Below are 20,111 nucleotides of genomic sequence, written 5' to 3'. Positions count from 1 at the left end.
AAATGGCTGGCCAGATGGTGGCGCTATAGAGGAGAGGTCAGGTGGGACAGGAAAACTGTTTTTATGCTCATTATATTATAAAAGTTAAATTTGTTCTTGATTGGGTCAGAAAAACTTGTAACCAGGAGGATATATTAGAATTGCATGAAGAATTTAACTTTTATATTGATGATATTTTCATTGATCTGATTTTACATTTAGCCTTTGAGGTAGTATATGAAGGGGACATTATTCAGGGAGTCAAATCAAATCAAATCAACTTTATTTATATGGCACTTTTAATACGACAATAACACAAATTGCCTCACAGAGGTTAAAAACAAAAAAATAAATAAAATTAGATTTATTAAAATCAATGAAGAGGGTAAATGTTAGATAAAAATTAAATTAATTAAATCAAAAATACAAATACTCAATTAATCAGCCTAGTTTGAATGTAAAAAGTAATTTTTAAAAATATTTTTTTTTTCATGGTGTCACATAGCGTTAAAACGCGCGAGACAACAGGAGTCACGCGCGAGCTGGACAGATGGCCGAGGCGAGAGGCAGAGCGCGCGCACAGACACGGTGACGCCAAACTTCATTTATATTATAGCGAAGTGAAAGTTTACCTGAAGATCTGCAGAGCTGCAGACCTGATTTAACACTTGTGAATGTACCTCCGGAGTTTGATCGGATCAGCTTTCGATTCGGCGTTAAATCAAGAACCTTAAATCCACCTTAAAATAAGTTTTAGCAGTATTGTCTCAGGCAGGCAGCAGTGTTAGCAAATAAATAACGACTGTTTGAATTTAATGCAAATGTTCTGCTTTGCTCGGCCCACTGTTGCCATTTAACAGTACATTACTACATTGAAGTAATAAGCTAAGTTTGTAGGAATAGTCTCGTTTTATGTTTAGAGTTAAAATCATCCCCACTTTAAATTTGTTGTTTTCTGAATGGACTTCCGTGTGACGCTGTCCCGGTGTCAGAGAACGGAATGTGTTGTCGGGACATGGCAGAGTCCTCGCGTCGTGAACAGGAGACTCACACAGGACAGGAGGAGGAGGAGGACACGGTGTCCACAGGCTGCTACTACTCAGAGTTTCAAACACGGTGAGACTTTGTCTGTTCACTGTTTTTAATGTCTGTTGTTTATTTTATTCACAGTGTTAGTTCATGTCAGACAGAGTCCAGTGAGTCGAGCCGTCGGTGAGCGACTGTTCCAACTTTAACCTGCAGTGACACTTTGTATAACAGCAGAGCCATCTTTTAAAAACCTGTCACTCAGCTGTGGAGCTATGGAAACATTTCCCCACATGATAAATGACTGTTTGTTCCTGCAGCTGGTGAGAAGTGAAGCAGATGTGAAACATCACTGAGGACAGCAGACATGGATTTATTCAAACTGCAGAAGGTGGAGGATTTCTATGAAATTGGTGAAGAGCTGGGAAGGTAAACTCGTGCATGAATTATCTACTCATTTACATCTCAATGGTGACATTTGGGATGTACAATGTTTGCCAATATCCAATATGCTGATACATCCTCCTGAGACCCTGCGTCCTCATATGAACTAGGGATAGACCGATATGGATTTTTTAGGGCCGATGCCGATACCGATTTTTTTCCGTCACCCTTAGCCGATGACCGATTATGGACTGCCGATTTTCTTGAGCCGATATTTGGGGCCGATACTGCTTTTGCTCCCTCAATTTACATCAAAAAAATGACACAATGATAACAAATACAGGTCTCAAGTTTAAAATAAGAAACATTTATTGAACAGTAAAAAATACTAAAACAAGATGGAAAGTTGAGGTAGAACAGGTAGAATATCATTATTATTATTATTATTATTATTATTATTATACATTCAAATAAAAAAAGAGTTCAGTGCTCTTAAATCTTCCAGTAATGTCTTTATAAAATAAACAAATATTTAAGCTGAGGCATAAATAATACAACAACTACTGTACACAGTAGGATTCACTGCATGTGTGCTGCAGGGTCTTCCGGCAACACAGAGCTGCCCGTGGATGCCTGTCTGTAAATCATGCCAGGGAAAAATAAATCCGCGAACCCACGCGCGTATCGGCCAATGCCGATACAAGTAAAAAACTCAAATATCGGCCCGATATATCGGCCGGCCAATGTATCAGTCTATCCTTAATATGAACACATCACATTTTGGGTTTCCTGCACCTTAGACTTTATTCTACTTAACTCAGACCTGTTGTCCTCGATCAGGGACACGTTTTGTACTATCTAGTGGCAGTGAGAGCACAGTACAGCAATTCATATAGAAACAAGATGGCAGCCATCTCTGCCAAGTCAGTCTGCAGATGATCCTGAGACAAAAGTGGACAAGGTCCAAAACCTGATCACATGTTATAGCTGAAACTTGTTTATAATTAATAATGTTTGTAGTTTGATATGACAACAACTGCAACTAATTTTAGTAACAGTAACAAGGTAAGACGCTGTTAATTAGGAAGTACTCATTTGAAGACATCGACAGTGTTTAGTTGTTTATTCTTATCAGGTCCGACTGATCCCAAACAGCCAGGAGAAATTATAAATGCACACCAAACAAAAGTTAGTCAACAGGTTATAACAACTTCTTTGACCAATAACTGATAGCAATATATCCACTTTTGTCTCCACCTAATTTTAGTGATCAAGTCTCCTCTGTTGTGAAATCAGCATCATATCATGCGTGCAAACTGCTGTAACAGACTACTCTATAGCATGTGTCCCTCTTGAGTTGCCGTAGGGCAGGGAAAGTTTTAGGGCGACTCCTGCATGTGTGAGAGTTTTGGTGTGAAGAAAATAAATGCGCTGTTGGAGCTGTTTCACTGTCTTACATCCCATGAGGTGAACCCAGGGCGCCTGGCTACATTGGTGGCAGCGGTGCTCTTCGTTAAGCCACTCTGTGGTTTCCTTTGTGCACGTGGAGCCGTTATCTGCACTGTTGTTTTAGTGTAGCTGCCTCTGTAAAGCTAACTGGATAACCACACGTGGTGCTTCAAACACTGTGCACAAGTTCATTTCGGACATCTGGTACAGAAGACGGTGTATCAGCTCCAACTCATGTAACACATGCACAAGTCGCCCTAAAACAGTGGAACGTCACCCCAAAACTTTCTCTGCTCTACGACAACTCATGAAGGACACACAGTATAGAACAGTCTGTTACACTCTTACTGTGACAGCTCACCAGCAGATGGAGACATGAAATACTGTTCAGTGTATGTAATATTCATTCGGTACCGGTCGATAGCTATGACGATATTATTGTGCATCCCTAGGTGTAATATTTGCAATGTACTTTAATCAATAATGGTGGGATGTTTGAATGTGAATCAGAATCCAAATTATCTACCTACCTACCTATCTATCTAGCCCAGTCTCACTCCAAAGTGGCTTAAAACCGGCACTTGGTCAGTGACTTCCAGCATCAGACTTGGATGAAAACAGCTGTCCATAACATGCAGCCAGTCGCCATTATTGTTTAATGGCGCCCAGCGGTGTCAGGGGGGCAACATGGAGGGACAACAGCACAAATTAAGGGGGCGAAAGTCCAAGCAGGGTGTGCAGGAGGCATGGTTAGGCACGGTAATTGAAATACGTTACAGTTACTGAGAAAAAAAATGTCATTAAATTAGAGTCACTAATCAAAATGTTGGTGATTACAAAGAGGTAACATCCCAATATTTATTTATTTAGAATAAAACATTTGTGGCGTTACTTTCATCTTTTAGCCATGCAGGAATGACTTCTTTTGGAATCACCTTTTCTCCGGACATTTTTCAGCTTTAAAGGTTCTTTGGCTTGGTATTTGGCTCATTTTCAGGCTCATAATTGTATTTTGGGTTTCTACTCAAACATATTTCCATGCTTTAATGTTCAAAAGACACATAATTTTTCTCACGCTGTTTGTCTGAGTATACCTGGACACCAGTATTATTGATATACAGGGAACAACTTTGATCAGCATAAAAAAGAACATAACTGTGATGTGTTCATGTAGAGTCTGTCAGAATTATTTGTAGTTTTTTTGGTAATAAAATGCTTCTTAAATTTCAAAATAAATTGACTGTATATGAAAACAGGTTGCCTCACTTAAGAGCAGCAACAAGTGTGTGTGTCACTGAGCACTTACTGCTGCTGTAACATTATGTAAATCACTCTGAATCATTAACTGCTCCTGTGACAACTCCGTACTGTATTTTATTCTCCTTGACGTCTTTAACAGGAGTAAAAACAAACTGTGTTGTATTTACAGCCTGGTTTTGTTGCTGTGCGTCGTCAGGAGGAGACGACTGTCACACATGTCCAGCTGCTTTTTAAAGCACTGTTCTATCTTTAGCGGCGGCTATATCTACTCCTGCAGACGAGGAAGTGGAGTGTTAGATTACGAACCATCCAAGTGAAGCAGAACTAAAGAGATGCAGCTGTACACTCATTTCACCCCTGAATTTTAAACACATTAAACCCAGTGTTTTATATGCGGTGTGTGTATGTGTGTGTTTTGAGTGTGTGAACACAGGCTTATCATGCTGTGGCAGAATATGTGAGACGCTATAAATAGACTGAAGTGATGGAAAATATGAGGGATAATATTAAATCACAGCCCTGCAGCACGTGTCACTGTGGGCTGCATGATATTCACACAGTGAAAATTCCATCATAAACTTTAAGCAAATTTTAATGCAGTTGCTCTGAAAGAGAACTTGACTTCTCCTCCTCCCCGCTCTGTTCTCAGACTTTAGGAAGTCTAACTCATGATGGGAGACTTTGTCCAATCACAGGTCATTTCAGAGAGAGAGGATGTTCCTATTGGCTGCAGGTGTGTGTGCACGTCCTGTCAGATGGTGAAAGTCTGAGTCAGTGGAGGAGAATCCTGCAGATAAAGTTGATATCGTAGCATTGGCAACATCTGACTACACTGCAGAGCAACCCAAAAAGAAGGAAGACGGACTGATCACAGTGAGTCTGAAAGAGTCCGACAGTAGATGAATTCAAACATATCAGCGAAGAGTTTCAGACATGTAGAGGAAATGCTGCTAGCCTTCTGCTAGCCTGAGCTAAAGGAAAGTGGACAGGACCCACAGGAGCTGTTGGTGGTGTTGGAGCAAAGCCAGCAGGTGGTCGAACCTCTCAGCTGTGAATCACATACTTTTTCTTTCTACTGTTGATAGACACTGCAGCTGTCCTTGGAAAGTACCTACTGTTGCATGCAGTTTGCACACAATCAGGACACACTACTGCCTCATGACATTAGGCCCTGAACTTTGACCCTCTTGCTCATATATCTGTTACCATGGAGATAAAATAAAATAATGGAGGTCAACCCGGAGAGATCTACTGTTTTTATTTTGCAAAAAGTAATGACTGCAGACACTGTAGGTTCTAACATATTATATTCACAATAGTAACATTACACAGGCTGTACAGTTTGGGGCAGCTGTGGCTCAGAGGTGGAGCGGGTCATTCACCAGTCAGAAGATCAGGGGTTCAATCCCCAGCTCCTCCAGTCTGCATGCCAAAGCATCCTTGAACAAGATACTGAACCCCAAGTTGCTCCTGAGTATGTGAGTGTGTTTAAAAGCTGAGTAGCAGGCGGCACCCTCCATGGTAGCCTCAGCCACCAGTGTGTGACTCTGTGACTGTGACTCGTAGTGTAAAAAGCGACTTGAGTGGTCAGATGACCAGAAAGACACGGGTCCATGTCATTGGTTCGACAGCCCATTAGTCCGACGGTCCACGGTGCTGAACGGCTCCCGACGGGCGTATTTCTGCCTTGATGGTGCGCTGCGACCGGCTCTGGGTCAGCTGGGAAAGGCTTGAGGTGAAGCAGGCTCATGGCTTATGTGTTTGTCACTTTATTTTTCATTTTAACCCACACCATGATCTTTTCCTGACCCTAACCAAGTGGTTTTTGTGCCTAAACCTAACCAGACCTTAACCACAGGGCATCATGATGGTTTCGGAACAACGGGACTTTGGAACAATGAGTTTAACATGGTCGGACCAATGGGCAGTTTCCAAAGACACAACAAAGTGCAGTCCATTCCATTATGATTTACCATTTCTCTGTCATTGTTATTTCAATCAGGAGAGGCAGAAGAATGAAATAAAGATGAAGTTTAATGCAGAATATATAAGTGAACAGATTGACAGATGATTTGTGCCGAGTAATATTTCACAAAGTCTTTGGTGCTCGGACACCAGAGGGAGGTTATTTGTGATCATGGTCATCTGAGCGTCAGCAAGATAAACCCCCCCCCATGGAGTCCAGACACTGGTGGAGGTGGCTGATGACTCTGGCTGAGGACTGATGAGGCGCATGGAGGCTGCATCTGAGAGGACCGCATGTAGGTGGTGATGGGGAGGTGGAGGGTTACGCACAGCAGCAGCATGACAGGACTGTGGAACCATATTTGAAATGAGGAGCAGTGAGATAATGAGCTGACAGAGATGTGTCACGATGTGCTATTGGCTGATTGTGGATCAGCTGTAGAACAGCTGATGACTGGATTGACAGATCCCTAACACTGACAGCCAGAGACACAGTGTGAGCATGTGTGCAAGGAGTGAAATTCAGGGTGAGGAAGAAAGTTGCAGCCTGAGCATGAAAAAGTCGTCGTCTTCCTGACTGAACTTTGGCTACAGCTTCATTTAATACTTGTGTCCTTTTGTTGTGGATTGTATTTATGATTATTTTATTCAATGAAACAATATTTATTTCTGTTATCACTAATCGACTGGTCATCAGTCACCTGAATGTGCTGTCATCCATCTCTGCAACTGCTGACAGTCGATGTGACGTATCGTCCCCTGTGCAGAGGATTGTGGGTCAGAAAAGACAGAAATCAGACAGATGTAGTAGAACATCCTGGTATTTTTGTCACTGTATTTGTCACACTATATTAGGAAATACTAAATCTTTTTCTGGTGTACTAGATCTTCCTTATTAAGGGTAAACCAAAGCTTCATTTTCACTGCTCAATATTCAAATTAAATGTGGAAGCTTTAAAAAAGGTCCAGTTTTGTGTTTGTGTCTCTTGGTGTGAAGGAACAAGTTAAATTTGCTTTTTATTGACCTATAGCCTGACTGATGATATAACTTATAATGTTTGAAGTATATATATATATATGTATGTATATATATATATATATATATATATATATATATATATATATATATATTTTGTTAAAGATGCCTTTTTATTCTTACTATTATTTATCTTTCCTCTTTCTTCAGCTACCCCAGACACGTTACTAATGGACTGCTACACCAGCAGACACCATTGAAACTGACACAATAGTCTAACCCCCTCTGACTTCCTCCGTTTTAACCTCTGTTATCTCCTCTGTGTTCCAGCGGGCAGTTTGCCATCGTGAAACAATGCAGGGAGAAAAGCACCGGTCTGGAATTTGCCGCCAAGTTCATCAAGAAGCGTCAGAGCATGGCGAGCTCTCGAGGAGTGCGGCGGGAGGAGATAGAGCGGGAGGTGGACATCCTGCAGAAGATCGAGCACCCCAACATCGTCACGCTGCACGACGTCTACGAGAACCGGACGGACGTGGTGCTGATCCTGGAGCTGTGAGTGACAGACCATCAGTTCATCATGAAGTCAGGGAGCTGTTAATAGAGCATCTGATGTTTAATTATAGCTTATAAAGCTTCAGTCTGTGTCCTTTGGGTGATTTCAGGTTGGTGAGTCATTACAAACTCATGCTGGGCCGGAAATAATGACAATACCTTTATTTGTAAAGCACTTACCTAACAAGGTACAAAGTGCTTCACAGAGTGCATGAAAATAAAAGACAACAATACAATAATTTAAAAAGAAAAACAGTATGTTCAGGGGCAAAAACAGAACAAAAGAAAATAAATCACAAAAGTACAAATCAGCATTAAAATGGAAACTTTCCTGTAAAAATATGTTTAAGCAATGATTCAAAAACAGGTAATGTGTCAGCCAGTCTGATCTCCTCAGGCAGAGAGTTCCAGAGCCTCAGGGCCTCGATGGCTAAAGCCCCGTGACCTTTAGTTACCAGTGGCTTGAGGTTCTCAGGTAGTGACTTGGAGCATAGGTCGTCAGAAGCTCAGCTGTATGAGTGAGGGCTTAACCATGTTGAGTTATTAAATGAATCTTAAAATCAATTGCGAGTTTTCCACAGTGTCACTCTGCACTGATGTGGTGAGTGCAGACAGTGGCATGATGTGTGTGTGTGTGTGTGTGTGTGTGTGTGTGTGTGTGTGTGTGTGTGTGTGTGTGTGTGTGTGTGTGTGTGTTTCAGGGTCTCTGGAGGGGAGCTGTTTGACTTCCTGGCACAGAAGGAGTCTCTGAGTGAGGAGGAGGCCACTCAGTTCATCAAGCAAATCCTGGAGGGAGTCAACTATCTCCATGCCAGGAAGATCGCCCACTTTGACCTCAAGGTTTGTCCGGACTACGTGAACTGTAGGAAACACTGTCACATAACAAGATGATTCATTTTACCTTGGTTTACTTTTCAATCAGTCAACAGAATAGATGTTGTCACTGTAGGTTTCTACAAACACATTTACACATTATCATGCAGCAGAGACATTTAAACTTGACGTTTCATCAGCACTGTGGTTAACGTGTGGTTAAGTTCAGGCACAAAAACCACCTGGTCATAGTTTGGAAAAGATCATGTTTAAATTGTTTATTGTTTATTAAATGAATCCCCATTAGCTGACGCCTTGGCAACCGCTAGTCTTCCTGGGCTTCATAAAGACATGAAACATAACAGACATAAATATAATGGACAAAAACATAATACAAAATATAAACAGACATAAAACTAATACATTAAGTCACGTAAAAACCTTGCATGAGTCATGCTATTAAAGTTATACATTCATGTATACCTAACAAGAGTTATACAGTCAAGATAGCAAATTCATTTAATTATGGCATCAATGCCAACAGTATACATTTATATTTAATCATTTCATTGGAAAGAAGAGGAAAAGATAAAACAGAACAAAAGTCAAATCATTTTAATTTTCAGTCATATGGTTGGCGGCATTAGGTGTGTCTTAAGGAGCTTTTTGAATGACAATTTATTTTGAGCACAAGATATATAAGGTGTATGTAAATTGCCTGGTTTGGGGAACAATCCCTGCTGGAAACACATTGTTGTCTCAGTACAATACAGCTGCTTTTCGTGCCACTTTTCACGACAGGAAACACAGCGATGACCCGCTAAAACACAACCAGTTTTGTTGTTCATTGGTGCTGAACAGTAGCCTGCAGCTGAAATTTAACGTAGTCATTGTTTGCAGAAACGAACAATGCCAACATCTTCAGCCAACTGGGCTGGTTTATTTATGTTTTGGTAAAGGTGTCATCTTCACAGTGATAATGGATTAAAACATATGGTTTTTGAAACAGTCTCACCACAGCGTGCACAGTAGCAGTGCTGGACTTTAGAATCATTTAATATGATCATCATCAGGTGGAGTTTGTCCAGCTGGAGACATTCAAAGTCTATTTTTTTAACACTTTAAAGAGTTTTTCTCCATGTTAGACAAAGAAACAATAAGAAAATGTGGAATACCTTACTAATTATTATTATTATCTATATTACTTATTTTGCAAAGAAATGTGTGGATTTTTTTTTTTTTTTTTTTTTGTGAAGACATTTTTGCCTTTATTTGGCAGGACAGATATAGTGTGACAGGTCGAGAGGGGGGACGACATGCAGCAAGGGGCTGTGGGTTGGAATTGAACCCACAGCTGCTGCAGCAAAGACACAGCCTTTTTGTACAAGAGGTGCCCACTCCACCAGGTGAGCTCGTGGGCACCTGAAGGAATTGTGTTTTGTGGAAAATGCTGCTCTAACATTTATATTATTCCTCAGTAGATTATCAGAGTTTTTACATTTTAGATATTAACTGTAGAGAGATAAAACACTGGGTTAATTCTTTAGGATTTTTGACCCCTTCACATTTGTAACATTTTAATTTGTAAGTCAGGTGTATGTGAACTCGGCGACTTAGCAAACTTCATCTGCTGATGAGAACCATGTGCTCAAAAGCTCCAGAGCAGCTACTAAATGGACCAGATGGTGAGATTATTTTCTGCTGTTTCTGTGGAGTGGAGGGCGGATATTTAATATTTGACCAGTTCAGTGACTGGAACCATTTCACTGTCTCACTGGTCTCAGCAGGTGCTTAGTGTAATATGAGGGTGGTTTGTTCCAGTAGGTGGAGCAGTTTGCTGTGTCTGACATTAATAGCTGGAGCCAGGGACATCATGAGGGAAACAATATAAGAGTTAATGTCATTTATATTTTGTTAAAGAGGCAGATGGTTCTCACACAGTTTCACTCCCTAAACACCCCCCACCTCTCTCTCTCTCTCTCTCTCTCTCTCTCTCTCTCTCTGTCCTTCTCTGCAGCCTGAAAACATCATGCTGCTGGACAAGAACGTGCCGTTACCGAGAATCAAACTCATTGATTTCGGTCTTGCCCATAAAATTGAAGCTGGTGTTGAGTTCAAAAACATCTTTGGAACACCGGAGTTTGTAGGTAGGAAGAAATAAACACACAAACACAAAAAGGAAACAACAAATCACAAGTCAGAATCCTCCACAGCAACACACACCAACACACACTGACACACACCAACACACACCGACACACCCGCTGACCTGCAGTCAGGAAACATGAGAGAAAAATACAGCACATAAACACAGCTCCATGCTGCTGTAACACACCAGTGTTCACTGCTGCTGTGATGTTAGTGTCCACACACACTGTAAATGTCCACACAGAGACACAGTCCAGGGACGTCCAGTGAGAGGACGGAAGAAAAGAGAACTTGTAAACTCAGGAGACACTCAGCCGCGCTCACATCACAAATCACAGACATAAACCACCAAGTTGCAGCTGAGTCATTTTGCTTTCTGGTATTATCATGTGTTCTGGTTTGAAAGTTTGACAGCAGTTCATAATGTGATTGACTGACATGATTGACTGATGATTGAGACTCCTCTGCTCTGATTGGTTGTTTTTTTCCATATGCTGTAAGGCCATTAGAAGCGCTACGAAGAGGAGGAATGTGATTTCTTTTTTTTTTTCACAGATCATGTGTCTGAGCAATTAAACCAAACTAAACTAAACTGAAAAATAAAATAAAATAAAATAAAATAAACTATATTAAACTAAACTAAAAAAATTGAACTAAACTAAAATAATTAAACTAAACCAAATAAATTAAACTAAACTAAACTATTTTTTACTAAACTAAACTAAATAAAAAATAATAGAAAAATAAAATACACAATTTTTAACTACACTATATTGACCCAAACTAATTTAAATTTAATTTAATTTAATTAAACTAATATAAACTAAAATAAAATAAATCACATTCAACTAAATGAATTGAAATGATTTGAACTGAAATAAAAGAAACTAAATAAAATAAACTAAATAAATAAATAAAATAAAATAAGTTGAACTTAACTAAACTTAACTAGGGTGCAGAACCAGTAAAGATACTTTAAAGAATCACAAAGGGGCTTCAGACGTTCTCTGTGATGCAGCAGTGCTGTAAAGCACCTCAACCTGCGCCAAAGGACCGCTGAGTTATCAGCATTTTTTTGTGGATACACACAAGAAAAAACGAGACAAAAGAGAAGTAAAAAAAAAAAAGAAAGAAAAGAAAATGAGAACACAACCAGCTCACGCAGTTTCATCATCAGAGTTAAAGATGGCATGAAAGAAAAAGGAGGAAATAAAGGGGTAAGGGTCATTTTAGCTTTGACCACACAAAACATTTCAGCCTGTCTGGTCTCAAAGCAGTTTGAAGTTGTCTGTCTCCCAGTAAATAAATGACTGCGACCCTTTTCTACTGAAAGAATGAACTGTATTCATCCCACATTCTGCACTTTAGGACGAGCTCAGAAAAGACGAGTTAAAGTCCACTCGTCTGATTAACATTTAGCAGCATTTAACAGCAAGATCCTCATCAGTCTGGTTTAAATGACCCTGGACTGTAGAAAATAAAGCCTTCCATTAAATGTTAAAGCTCATCAGATATCTGCAAACCAGGTTTTACTCCAGAGATGACCGGAGGAGTCAGTGTGCTTAAAGAGACCTTGATATGAGATGTTTAGAGGTGGAGACAGAGGCAGGAATGTGTCACACTGAAGCAGACTCTGCTTATCATCAGCTGCTTTAACAGAGATACATTCATCCTGTCATCTGTTTGTCTGTTAAGCACCAGAGATCGTCAACTATGAGCCGCTGGGATTAGAAGCAGACATGTGGAGCATCGGGGTCATCACCTACATCCTGCAAGTGAACCACAAATACCACAATGCACTACACATGATACCTCAGCTCCGCTCAGACCGGACGATGACCTGCTCCTTCCTTTATGTCCTCTTCCAGGCTGAGCGGTGCTTCACCTTTCCTGGGGGAGACCAAACAGGACACGCTGGCAAACATCTCGGCTGTGAACTATGAGTTTGACGAGGAGTTCTTCGGTCACACCAGCGAGCTGGCCAAGAAGTTCATCAGCCAGCTGTTGGAGAAGGATAAGATGTAAGAGACATTTTCCTCTGCTAACTTGTGTCAGTACGAGAAAGTTCATCTGAAAGTTGTTGTAGTTTTGTAATGTTCTCCAGAATCACGTAACCCCACTGTGATTAACAAACCTGAGAAATATTTGTTTTATTTTACAGGAAGAGATTAACAATTCAAGATGCTCTCAATCATCCGTGGATCAAGGTACAGAGACAACTTTAGACATTTTATTTTTACTTTGTCTGCATCTTGTGGCGTTACAGAAGGAATCTTCTTACTATATAATGACCAAAACTCTGTGTGTGTGTGTGTGTGTGTTCCACGTTTCTCTCCTCACTGACTTGGTCAATCCATGTGAAATTTGGCACAGTGGTAGAGGGTCATGGGAGGATGCCAATGAAGCAATATTACATCAATTGGCCAAAGGGGGGCGCTATAGCAACCAACTGAAATGTCAAACTTTGAATGGGCATATCTCATGCCCCGTATGTCGTAGAGACATGAAACTTTGCACAGAGATGCCTCTCCTCATGAGGAACACATTTGCCTCAAGAACCCATAACTTCCGCTTATATAGATTTTCCACCATTTTGAATTTTTTGAAAAACACTTCAAATGGATCTCTTCCTAGGAAGTTTGAGCGATCTGCATGAAACTGGGTGAACATAATCTAGGGAGCAATATCTAAAGTTCCCTCTTGGCAAAAGTTGGAAAACTTCCTAAAACTGAGCTTCTATAAGGCAATGAATATTGCGGAGGGCGTGGCTCATCACATAAAGGTGTATAACATCTCAAGGGTTTCACCCATCACCACGCAACTTTGTAGGCATATGACCACACATAATCTGAGGGGACCCCTCCATTATTGAGCCCATCAAACAAAATGGGGGCGCTAGAGAGCTCATTTCTTATCTAGGCCTAACCGCCATATGGATTTTTACTAAACTTGGTAGATATGTAGAACAGGACGCCTCAAGGTGACTGGAGAAATTGAACTCTAATTGGCAACTGGGTGGCGCTATGACAACAGAATAATGCTTCAAAATGGCTAAAATGCGACCGATCGCTGTGGCTCCCCCTGTGGACCAGTGTTGACATTATGTTGCACCAGACAGTGAAACAGGAACCTGTTAATATTTAAATCTGCTCACATTTAGATGCTAGGTTTCCAGTTTCTTTTAGCAATGACTGCTGATTTCTTCTATTCTTATTATTCTTAACAATCCTCACTGCAGAATTCTGAACATTTCTGACTCAGGCATATTGAATAATTGCATGAGCTGTCTGTATCTGCTCGTCTCTCTTTTGGACGACAGCTACTAACTCTGTCATCTTTAAACCCTTAAAGTCAAATGAGCACAAGGAGGAAAACAAAGCCAAGGAGCTGAAGAAACGGGAGCGACGCCAGCTGAAGACCAAGCGCCTGAGGGAGTACACCATCAAGTCCCACTCCAGCATGCCACCCAACAACACCTATGTAAACTTTGAGCGCTTTGCCCAGGTGGTGGAGGACATTGACCAGATGGAGAGCTCGTTCGTCAGCCTGGCAGTGGCCCATGACTCCCTGCAGGAGGACATCGATGCCATGGTCTCTATATACAATGAGAAGGAGGCCTGGTACAAGGAGGAGAGTGAAGACGTGCGCCACGAGCTCTCCCAAATCCGCTACGAGTTCCGTAAGGTGGAGGCCTTCAAGAGGAGCCTGCAGGACGACATGCAGGCGTTCAGCTGCAGCCTCGGCGCCGTCAGCAGCCGCTACCAGGAGAGACAGAGCCACTTCGATGCTCTGCGGCAGGAGCTCAGCAACGAGCTGAAATGGGTGCAGGAGGTGATGGGGTCATTTCCCATGGACGGAGGCGGTGGAGGGTTCGCCAACTGCAACTTCTCCACCGTCTTCAACAACGACGTGAATGAAGCCCTGAAGGAGCTGCTGAACCGCTCCTGTGGAGGAGAGCTGCTGTCCGGGATCAACCTGGACTTTGAGACCGGACAGCAAAGATAAATGTTGAGTACCTCACAGTTATTATGAAACCACAGGAGGCTGTAATGTAGCAGTGTGTTGGTAAAGACACGTAACGGCTTTTCATCTGTGTATTTTCTCTATAACTTATTATAAACTGCATAAAAACATGTATTGGTATTATGGGTGTTTGTTAAAGGGACAGTTCACCCCCAAATCAAAATACATATCTTTCCCTTGACCTGTAGTGCTGTCTATCAGTCTAGATAGTTTTGGTGTGAGTTGTCGAGTGTTGGAGATATCGCCCATAGAGATGTCTGCCTTACCTCCAGTATAATGGAACCAGATGTCACTCAGCTTGTGGAGCTCAAAGTGCCAAAAAATACATTTGAAACCAATGTGTCTTTCAAGAAATCATCAGTTACTCAAGATAATCCACAGACCTTGTTGTGAGCAGTTTCATGTAGGAACTAATTTCTTGCAACTGAACTACACCTGCTAACTGTATCACTGCGCAGAAGGAGACGTGCATCTACTCATGGATGAGAGACTTGTGCATGTGACAGCGCGAGATGTAAACATTAATGGCATCCTCCTCAGCTGAGCTGTAACGTGAGCTAGCTCGGTCAGTATGTTCACATGACATGAGAAAAAATTGGTTTATTGTGTCTGTCCGACTGAAACCAGACTTTTAAAATCCATGTAAACATGTTAGTCTGACTGAAACGTGCTAAATTTGTCACAGTGGGACTAACACACCCAGATCATGTGACTCCTGCATGTATACAGTCAATCAGACCCAAACTGGCCGAGGCGCTCTGAGCATGCTCCACAGTTTCCGCCCCGGGCTTTGACCCGGAAGTCCAATAGCATTAAATGTGTAAGAGAAGAAGAAGCCGGTAACAACATGGAGAAATCTACATCCAGAGCCGTGACTTTTTGGACGGACCAAATGTACAGAGCTGTAAAGTTGTCCACCATGGTAGCAGTTAGCTGCTAGCTAACCGTAGCTAACTTGTTTGTCCATTGTTTGGTCTGTGACGTAATAGGTCAACAGGAAAAAGGTCCAATACTAACAAGCTGAAAGGGGGCATATCTCCACCTATCGTAGAGGAGGCGCACATACTTGGCTCAATAAATGGATTCCCCTCCCGTGCTTGTATACTGGGACAAGGACAGTAGGCCAGTTAGATGTCCTCGTCCAGCTGGGACTGGAGCTCCACTTCACTGTGACTGGAAACACACTGAGTGGTGCATGGTGAGTTAGCAGTAGATGCACACTTCCTTCTGTGCGGTGAAGCAGTTTTAGAGGAACTGCGTCTGGTTCATGCAGACTGAGCTACATAGCTGTATTCATTTTCACAGTTTTTGTTTTGGTGGTAAAAATGACCTCAGGATTCATTTAAAATGTCATTCAACTCAAATTGCGGTCACCCTGGATGGGCCGGCCCCAGACTTAGATTTTTCCTAGTGAACCAGCAGTCCTCATCAGGGTCCATCAGTGGACCAACAGTCCTCATCAGGGTCCATCAGTGGACTAGTCTCCTGCATGTTTCTGATATTGCTGCAATGATGAAATGATATATTTTGGTGGTTTGAGTTGAAGGTGTGAGAAAGAATAGTATCAGTAACATTGTTAACACTGTGCTACATTACAGAGAAATACAAACCGTACTAATGAACCTTCATTAATATAGGCCTATATTTTATCTCCAAGTGCACGTCACACACTGAGCGAGCCGCCTGTTAATGACGCTGTGGGCTAATGGGCATGTAGCTACTTCCATGTTTCACATGATACGTCATGTTTGTAGTCGACCAATGAAGATGAGTTTACATATCACCTTGGGTTCGTCCTTCACCTTCTCAAAATGATCCCACACTTTGGATTTCCTGCCCGACATGTTATTAACTAGCCTGTGGAATAACCGCAGGTACCAGCCCTGGAGATTAACCTGACTCCTGTCTGACTGCTGAGCGTGGACACTTCCTGTGTCTGTCCTTTCAAATTACAGTCACACATGCTCCAGTCATATAGGTTTGGATTTATTTTGACAAGGTGCAGCTCCTGATAGTTTCATTTTTGTGAATTTTTTTTTTCTGCGACTAAGCAACCAATGAAATTTTGCTGATCAATGACCTTTCTGGTCGACTAAGGTTTGGTCGTCTGTTGGGGAGGCAGTCTTACTTAGCAGTGATGATAGGTGTTGCCTGCAGGGATCAGAGACGACGACCAGCTGAGACTTGAACCAGACTTCAGACCAGGAGAAGCTGCTCCTCCTGAAATCAACACCCAGAGAGCTCCCTCCTTCACCATATGTAGACACTTTCTATTCTGAGACCGCATATGGGACGCTCATTTTGACTCGTAGCTGTGACTGTATCACTAAATCTTTTTACCCACAATTTTTCTTGGGCCCTCCCTTCTTCTTCTCCTTCTCCTCCTTCGTCTCCTCCTTCTCCTCACTACTGGCAGATTTAGGAAAATGGTTCAGCACACAAAGTTTGTGATAAAAAATTGATGCAGTCTCCAAATGTGAGCGTGTTAACATAAAAGGCAGCATGAATGACAGAATCCAACAGACTGAACCTGCAGGAGACAAAGCATGAAGCTTGTTTACCCCTCGGGAAGCTTCACACTGTCACATTTAAAAGCATTTTAGTGAACTGAATGTACAGCAGTTAACCTTTTCACACCACTCTTTGAAAAATGAGCTCTCTGAATGACATGGTGCTGTTGAATGACTTCTTTGCCACCAAACATTCTTTGTAAATGATTGCAACTATGTAATTAACATTTAAACAAAATGATGTCGTAGCAAACAGAACAGACGAGGAAGCGTAAAGCAGCACCCAGTGTGCTTGTCACAGATGTCAGGAGGTATTATGGTCAGGTACTCCACTGTGATGGATAAACTTGTGTGTCTCCAACACGTCTGCCCGTGTGACTCAGTTTGACAGTTAGATACCTGACCTCAAACATATGAGGTGATAGCATCATCTGATCTAATCCATGTTTGTACTGAAAGTCCTGTGATGCTGAAGTCTGTCAGCAGCCACAGAGCTGCAGCCTGTTTGTTCACTCAGAGCCCGTAACAACAGTTTATTGGGCAGCTCGTTATTCTCACAAAACTTTTCAAGTGTGTAAGTCCAGATTAAAATGAAGGCTGAGTTCAGTGATAGGTGTCGTCTGAGGAAGAGGGCCGGAAGAAGGGACGGGGCCACTGGCCCAAATCCCCCAGGAACAGTGCTGCGTTTTGAAGCCAATTTGACCTACAGGGGCCAAACTTGGAAATACAACTTCAAAATGTGACATCGTGCAACGAGGCCCAGAAGACTTTTTCTCATAGATTTACACGTGAAAGAGACGTCTGTAAATCAGTGAGTACAGTTTTTTGAGTGTCACAACCCCCACCGTGATGCGATCCATTTGGTTAGATAACATGTCTCTAGCTTATATTGAATTCTTTATGCTTATTTTGAAATATTTGATTTGTCAGGCGGCCAGAAACACCACGTCTGAATAGGCAACAGTTTATAACAACAACTTTACAGCTATAATATGTGAGGAGGACTGAGTTTTTCTGCCTTCATTGACCAAAAATCAATCATGCAACTTTGAGAGTGTTTTCACACTTGGTCCTTCTTGGCCCTCTAAATGGACTCAGAGCGGTGACTCAGCATTTTGTGTGCATATGTGAACACTCCAAGAGAACTCAGACCACCTCGGGAGGTCAGAGGTTACTGCAACTGCTGTTACAACAGATGCAGAAACTACTCAGGCAGCAACCTGCGAACCGTCTCTGCAGCCTGCGTCCTCAAGGTGAACCTCTCATGTTCACACCTACAGTACACCTGCATTACTAATACCAGACTGAAGAGTTGATTAATCAATTAGTCAAAAGAAAATGTCTCAGTGGCATTGTATTTGACATTTGCAACAGCTTCTCAAATATGAGCATTTGTTTTTTTAAATTTTAATTGTACATGAAATATAAAATATATATTTAAATATCTAAGTTTTTAGAAAATGAGTCAGCCAAAAAGGATGTGAAAAGATATCATCTTGTGATTGTGCAACAACTGACTTTAAAAACATAAACTTTGATTAACTGATTAAAAAACAACTTAAAGAGATAATGAAACCCTTGTGATTAATCCAGCTGAACTTGTTGAAAACGTTACATGAGGAACAACAAAAGAAAGAATGAATTTTAAAAAATGGTAACAAACAAAAACACATTGGAGTCCAGTGAAACATGGAGTCACCCAGGAACAAAATCAACAAACATCACAAACAAGCAAAAATTAGAATTACCGCCTCATGGTTGTATGACTCCGCCCACCAGTCCACCCTGTGGTTGTATGACTCCGCCCACCAGTCCATCCTGTGGTTGTATGACTCCGCCCACCAGTCCATCCTGTGGTTGTATGACTCCGCCCACCAGTCCACCCTGTGGTTGTATGACTCCGCCCACCAGTCCACCCTATGGTTGTATCACTCCGCCCACCAGTCCACCTTGTGGTTGTATGACTCCGCCCACCAGTCCACCCTGTGGTTGTATGACTCCGCCCACCAGTGTCTCTGGCATTATTGACTCAGTCCTACGAGTCTATCTGACTATAATCTGACAAACTCAGTTCAGTCAGTACAACCACCATGATTTGCTTTGACTTTGAAAAGCTTAATTAAGTTGAACCAACTTAATATTTATCCAACAGTTGTGTAGACGTTCTAACTTATTTATTTTAGTTTCATCCTACTCAAAATTGTCAGAACATGTTTTTGATTTTAACCAGCTTTTAAAAATAAGTTGTCAGATAACTAAAACTATTAAATTTCACAATTGTAAATTTTTACGCTTGAAAAGCATATTTATTTCAAGCATTATCGACTAACCTCATTAATCATTTTTTAGAGCGAAGGAATAAATTGAACAGTGACAATACATTTCTTTGTTGATGATATTTTCTGTTATTTATCTGAATCTGCAAAGTAACTAAAATAATTCATAAAAATAATTCAAATAAATGGAGGCGAGTGCAGTAAAATATTTGTCTCTGACATGTCGAGGAGTATAAAGTATATAAAGTATAAAGTGTCAAAGTGGAAAGTAAAATACAAGTATCACACAATGTCACTTAAGTACAGTACTTAAAGTAAATGTATCAGTATGTTATTCTCCCTCTGTCTGTCTCCTCGCTCTCTGTCAGCTCTGTGATGCCAGCGTCCTAAAAAAGACACAAACACAGTTAAAAGTCTCTGGTGCTGCGATAAAGAGGGAGCTGCAGCCGAGGCTGGACGCCTGTGTGTGTCTGCTCTGTAAAGATAAACACGGCACACTTCACACTCCACTGGACATCACCATAACATCGTTACATCATTACATCATTACATCAGGTCACCACAGGGTTAACTTCTATTTAATAAGTGATAATAATTATTAACCAACAGAACGACTGCTGATGATTAATGTTTGTCTGTTTCACCTTAAAATGTTTCATTTATTCATATTTGAATTAAACAAGTCTTTGTCATATTTATTTATACTTTATATTTATTCTAATGTTCATACTCTTGTTCTTTTACTACAGC

General features: G+C 41.3%; 1 protein-coding gene across 1 annotated transcript; it reads left to right on the top strand.

Annotated features, from left to right (window-relative positions):
- The first annotated feature begins 532 nt into the window (after positions 1-532).
- dapk2a (death-associated protein kinase 2a) lies at positions 533-19,466 on the top strand. Its single transcript, XM_049563944.1, has 9 exons — positions 533-1,095; positions 1,326-1,434; positions 7,370-7,591; positions 8,293-8,431; positions 10,422-10,551; positions 12,248-12,323; positions 12,421-12,573; positions 12,714-12,759; positions 13,904-19,466. Exons 2-9 carry the CDS (start codon positions 1,373-1,375, stop codon positions 14,555-14,557), a joined length of 1,482 nt encoding a protein of 493 aa, XP_049419901.1. The 5' UTR covers positions 533-1,095; positions 1,326-1,372; the 3' UTR covers positions 14,558-19,466.
- The last annotated feature ends 645 nt before the right edge of the window (positions 19,467-20,111 follow it).

This window comes from Epinephelus fuscoguttatus, linkage group LG2, assembly GCF_011397635.1.
Source record: "Epinephelus fuscoguttatus linkage group LG2, E.fuscoguttatus.final_Chr_v1".
Classification (NCBI taxonomy): domain Eukaryota; kingdom Metazoa; phylum Chordata; class Actinopteri; order Perciformes; family Serranidae; genus Epinephelus; species Epinephelus fuscoguttatus.
Note: the sequence above shows the minus strand (reverse complement) of the source record. Positions and strands in the feature narration are given on the sequence as shown.

What these genes read in the sequence shown, in the direction of transcription:
- dapk2a (XM_049563944.1), top strand. Translation starts at nt 1,373, where the DNA reads ATGGATTTATTCAAACTGCAGAAGGTGGAGGATTTCTATGAAATTGGT. An exon ending in TGGAACACCGGAGTTTGTAG is followed by an intron (nt 10,552 to 12,247) that starts GTAGGAAGAAAT and finishes TTGTCTGTTAAG; the next exon opens with CACCAGAGATCGTCAACTAT. An exon ending in GGGGTCATCACCTACATCCT is followed by an intron (nt 12,324 to 12,420) that starts GCAAGTGAACCA and finishes GTCCTCTTCCAG; the next exon opens with GCTGAGCGGTGCTTCACCTT.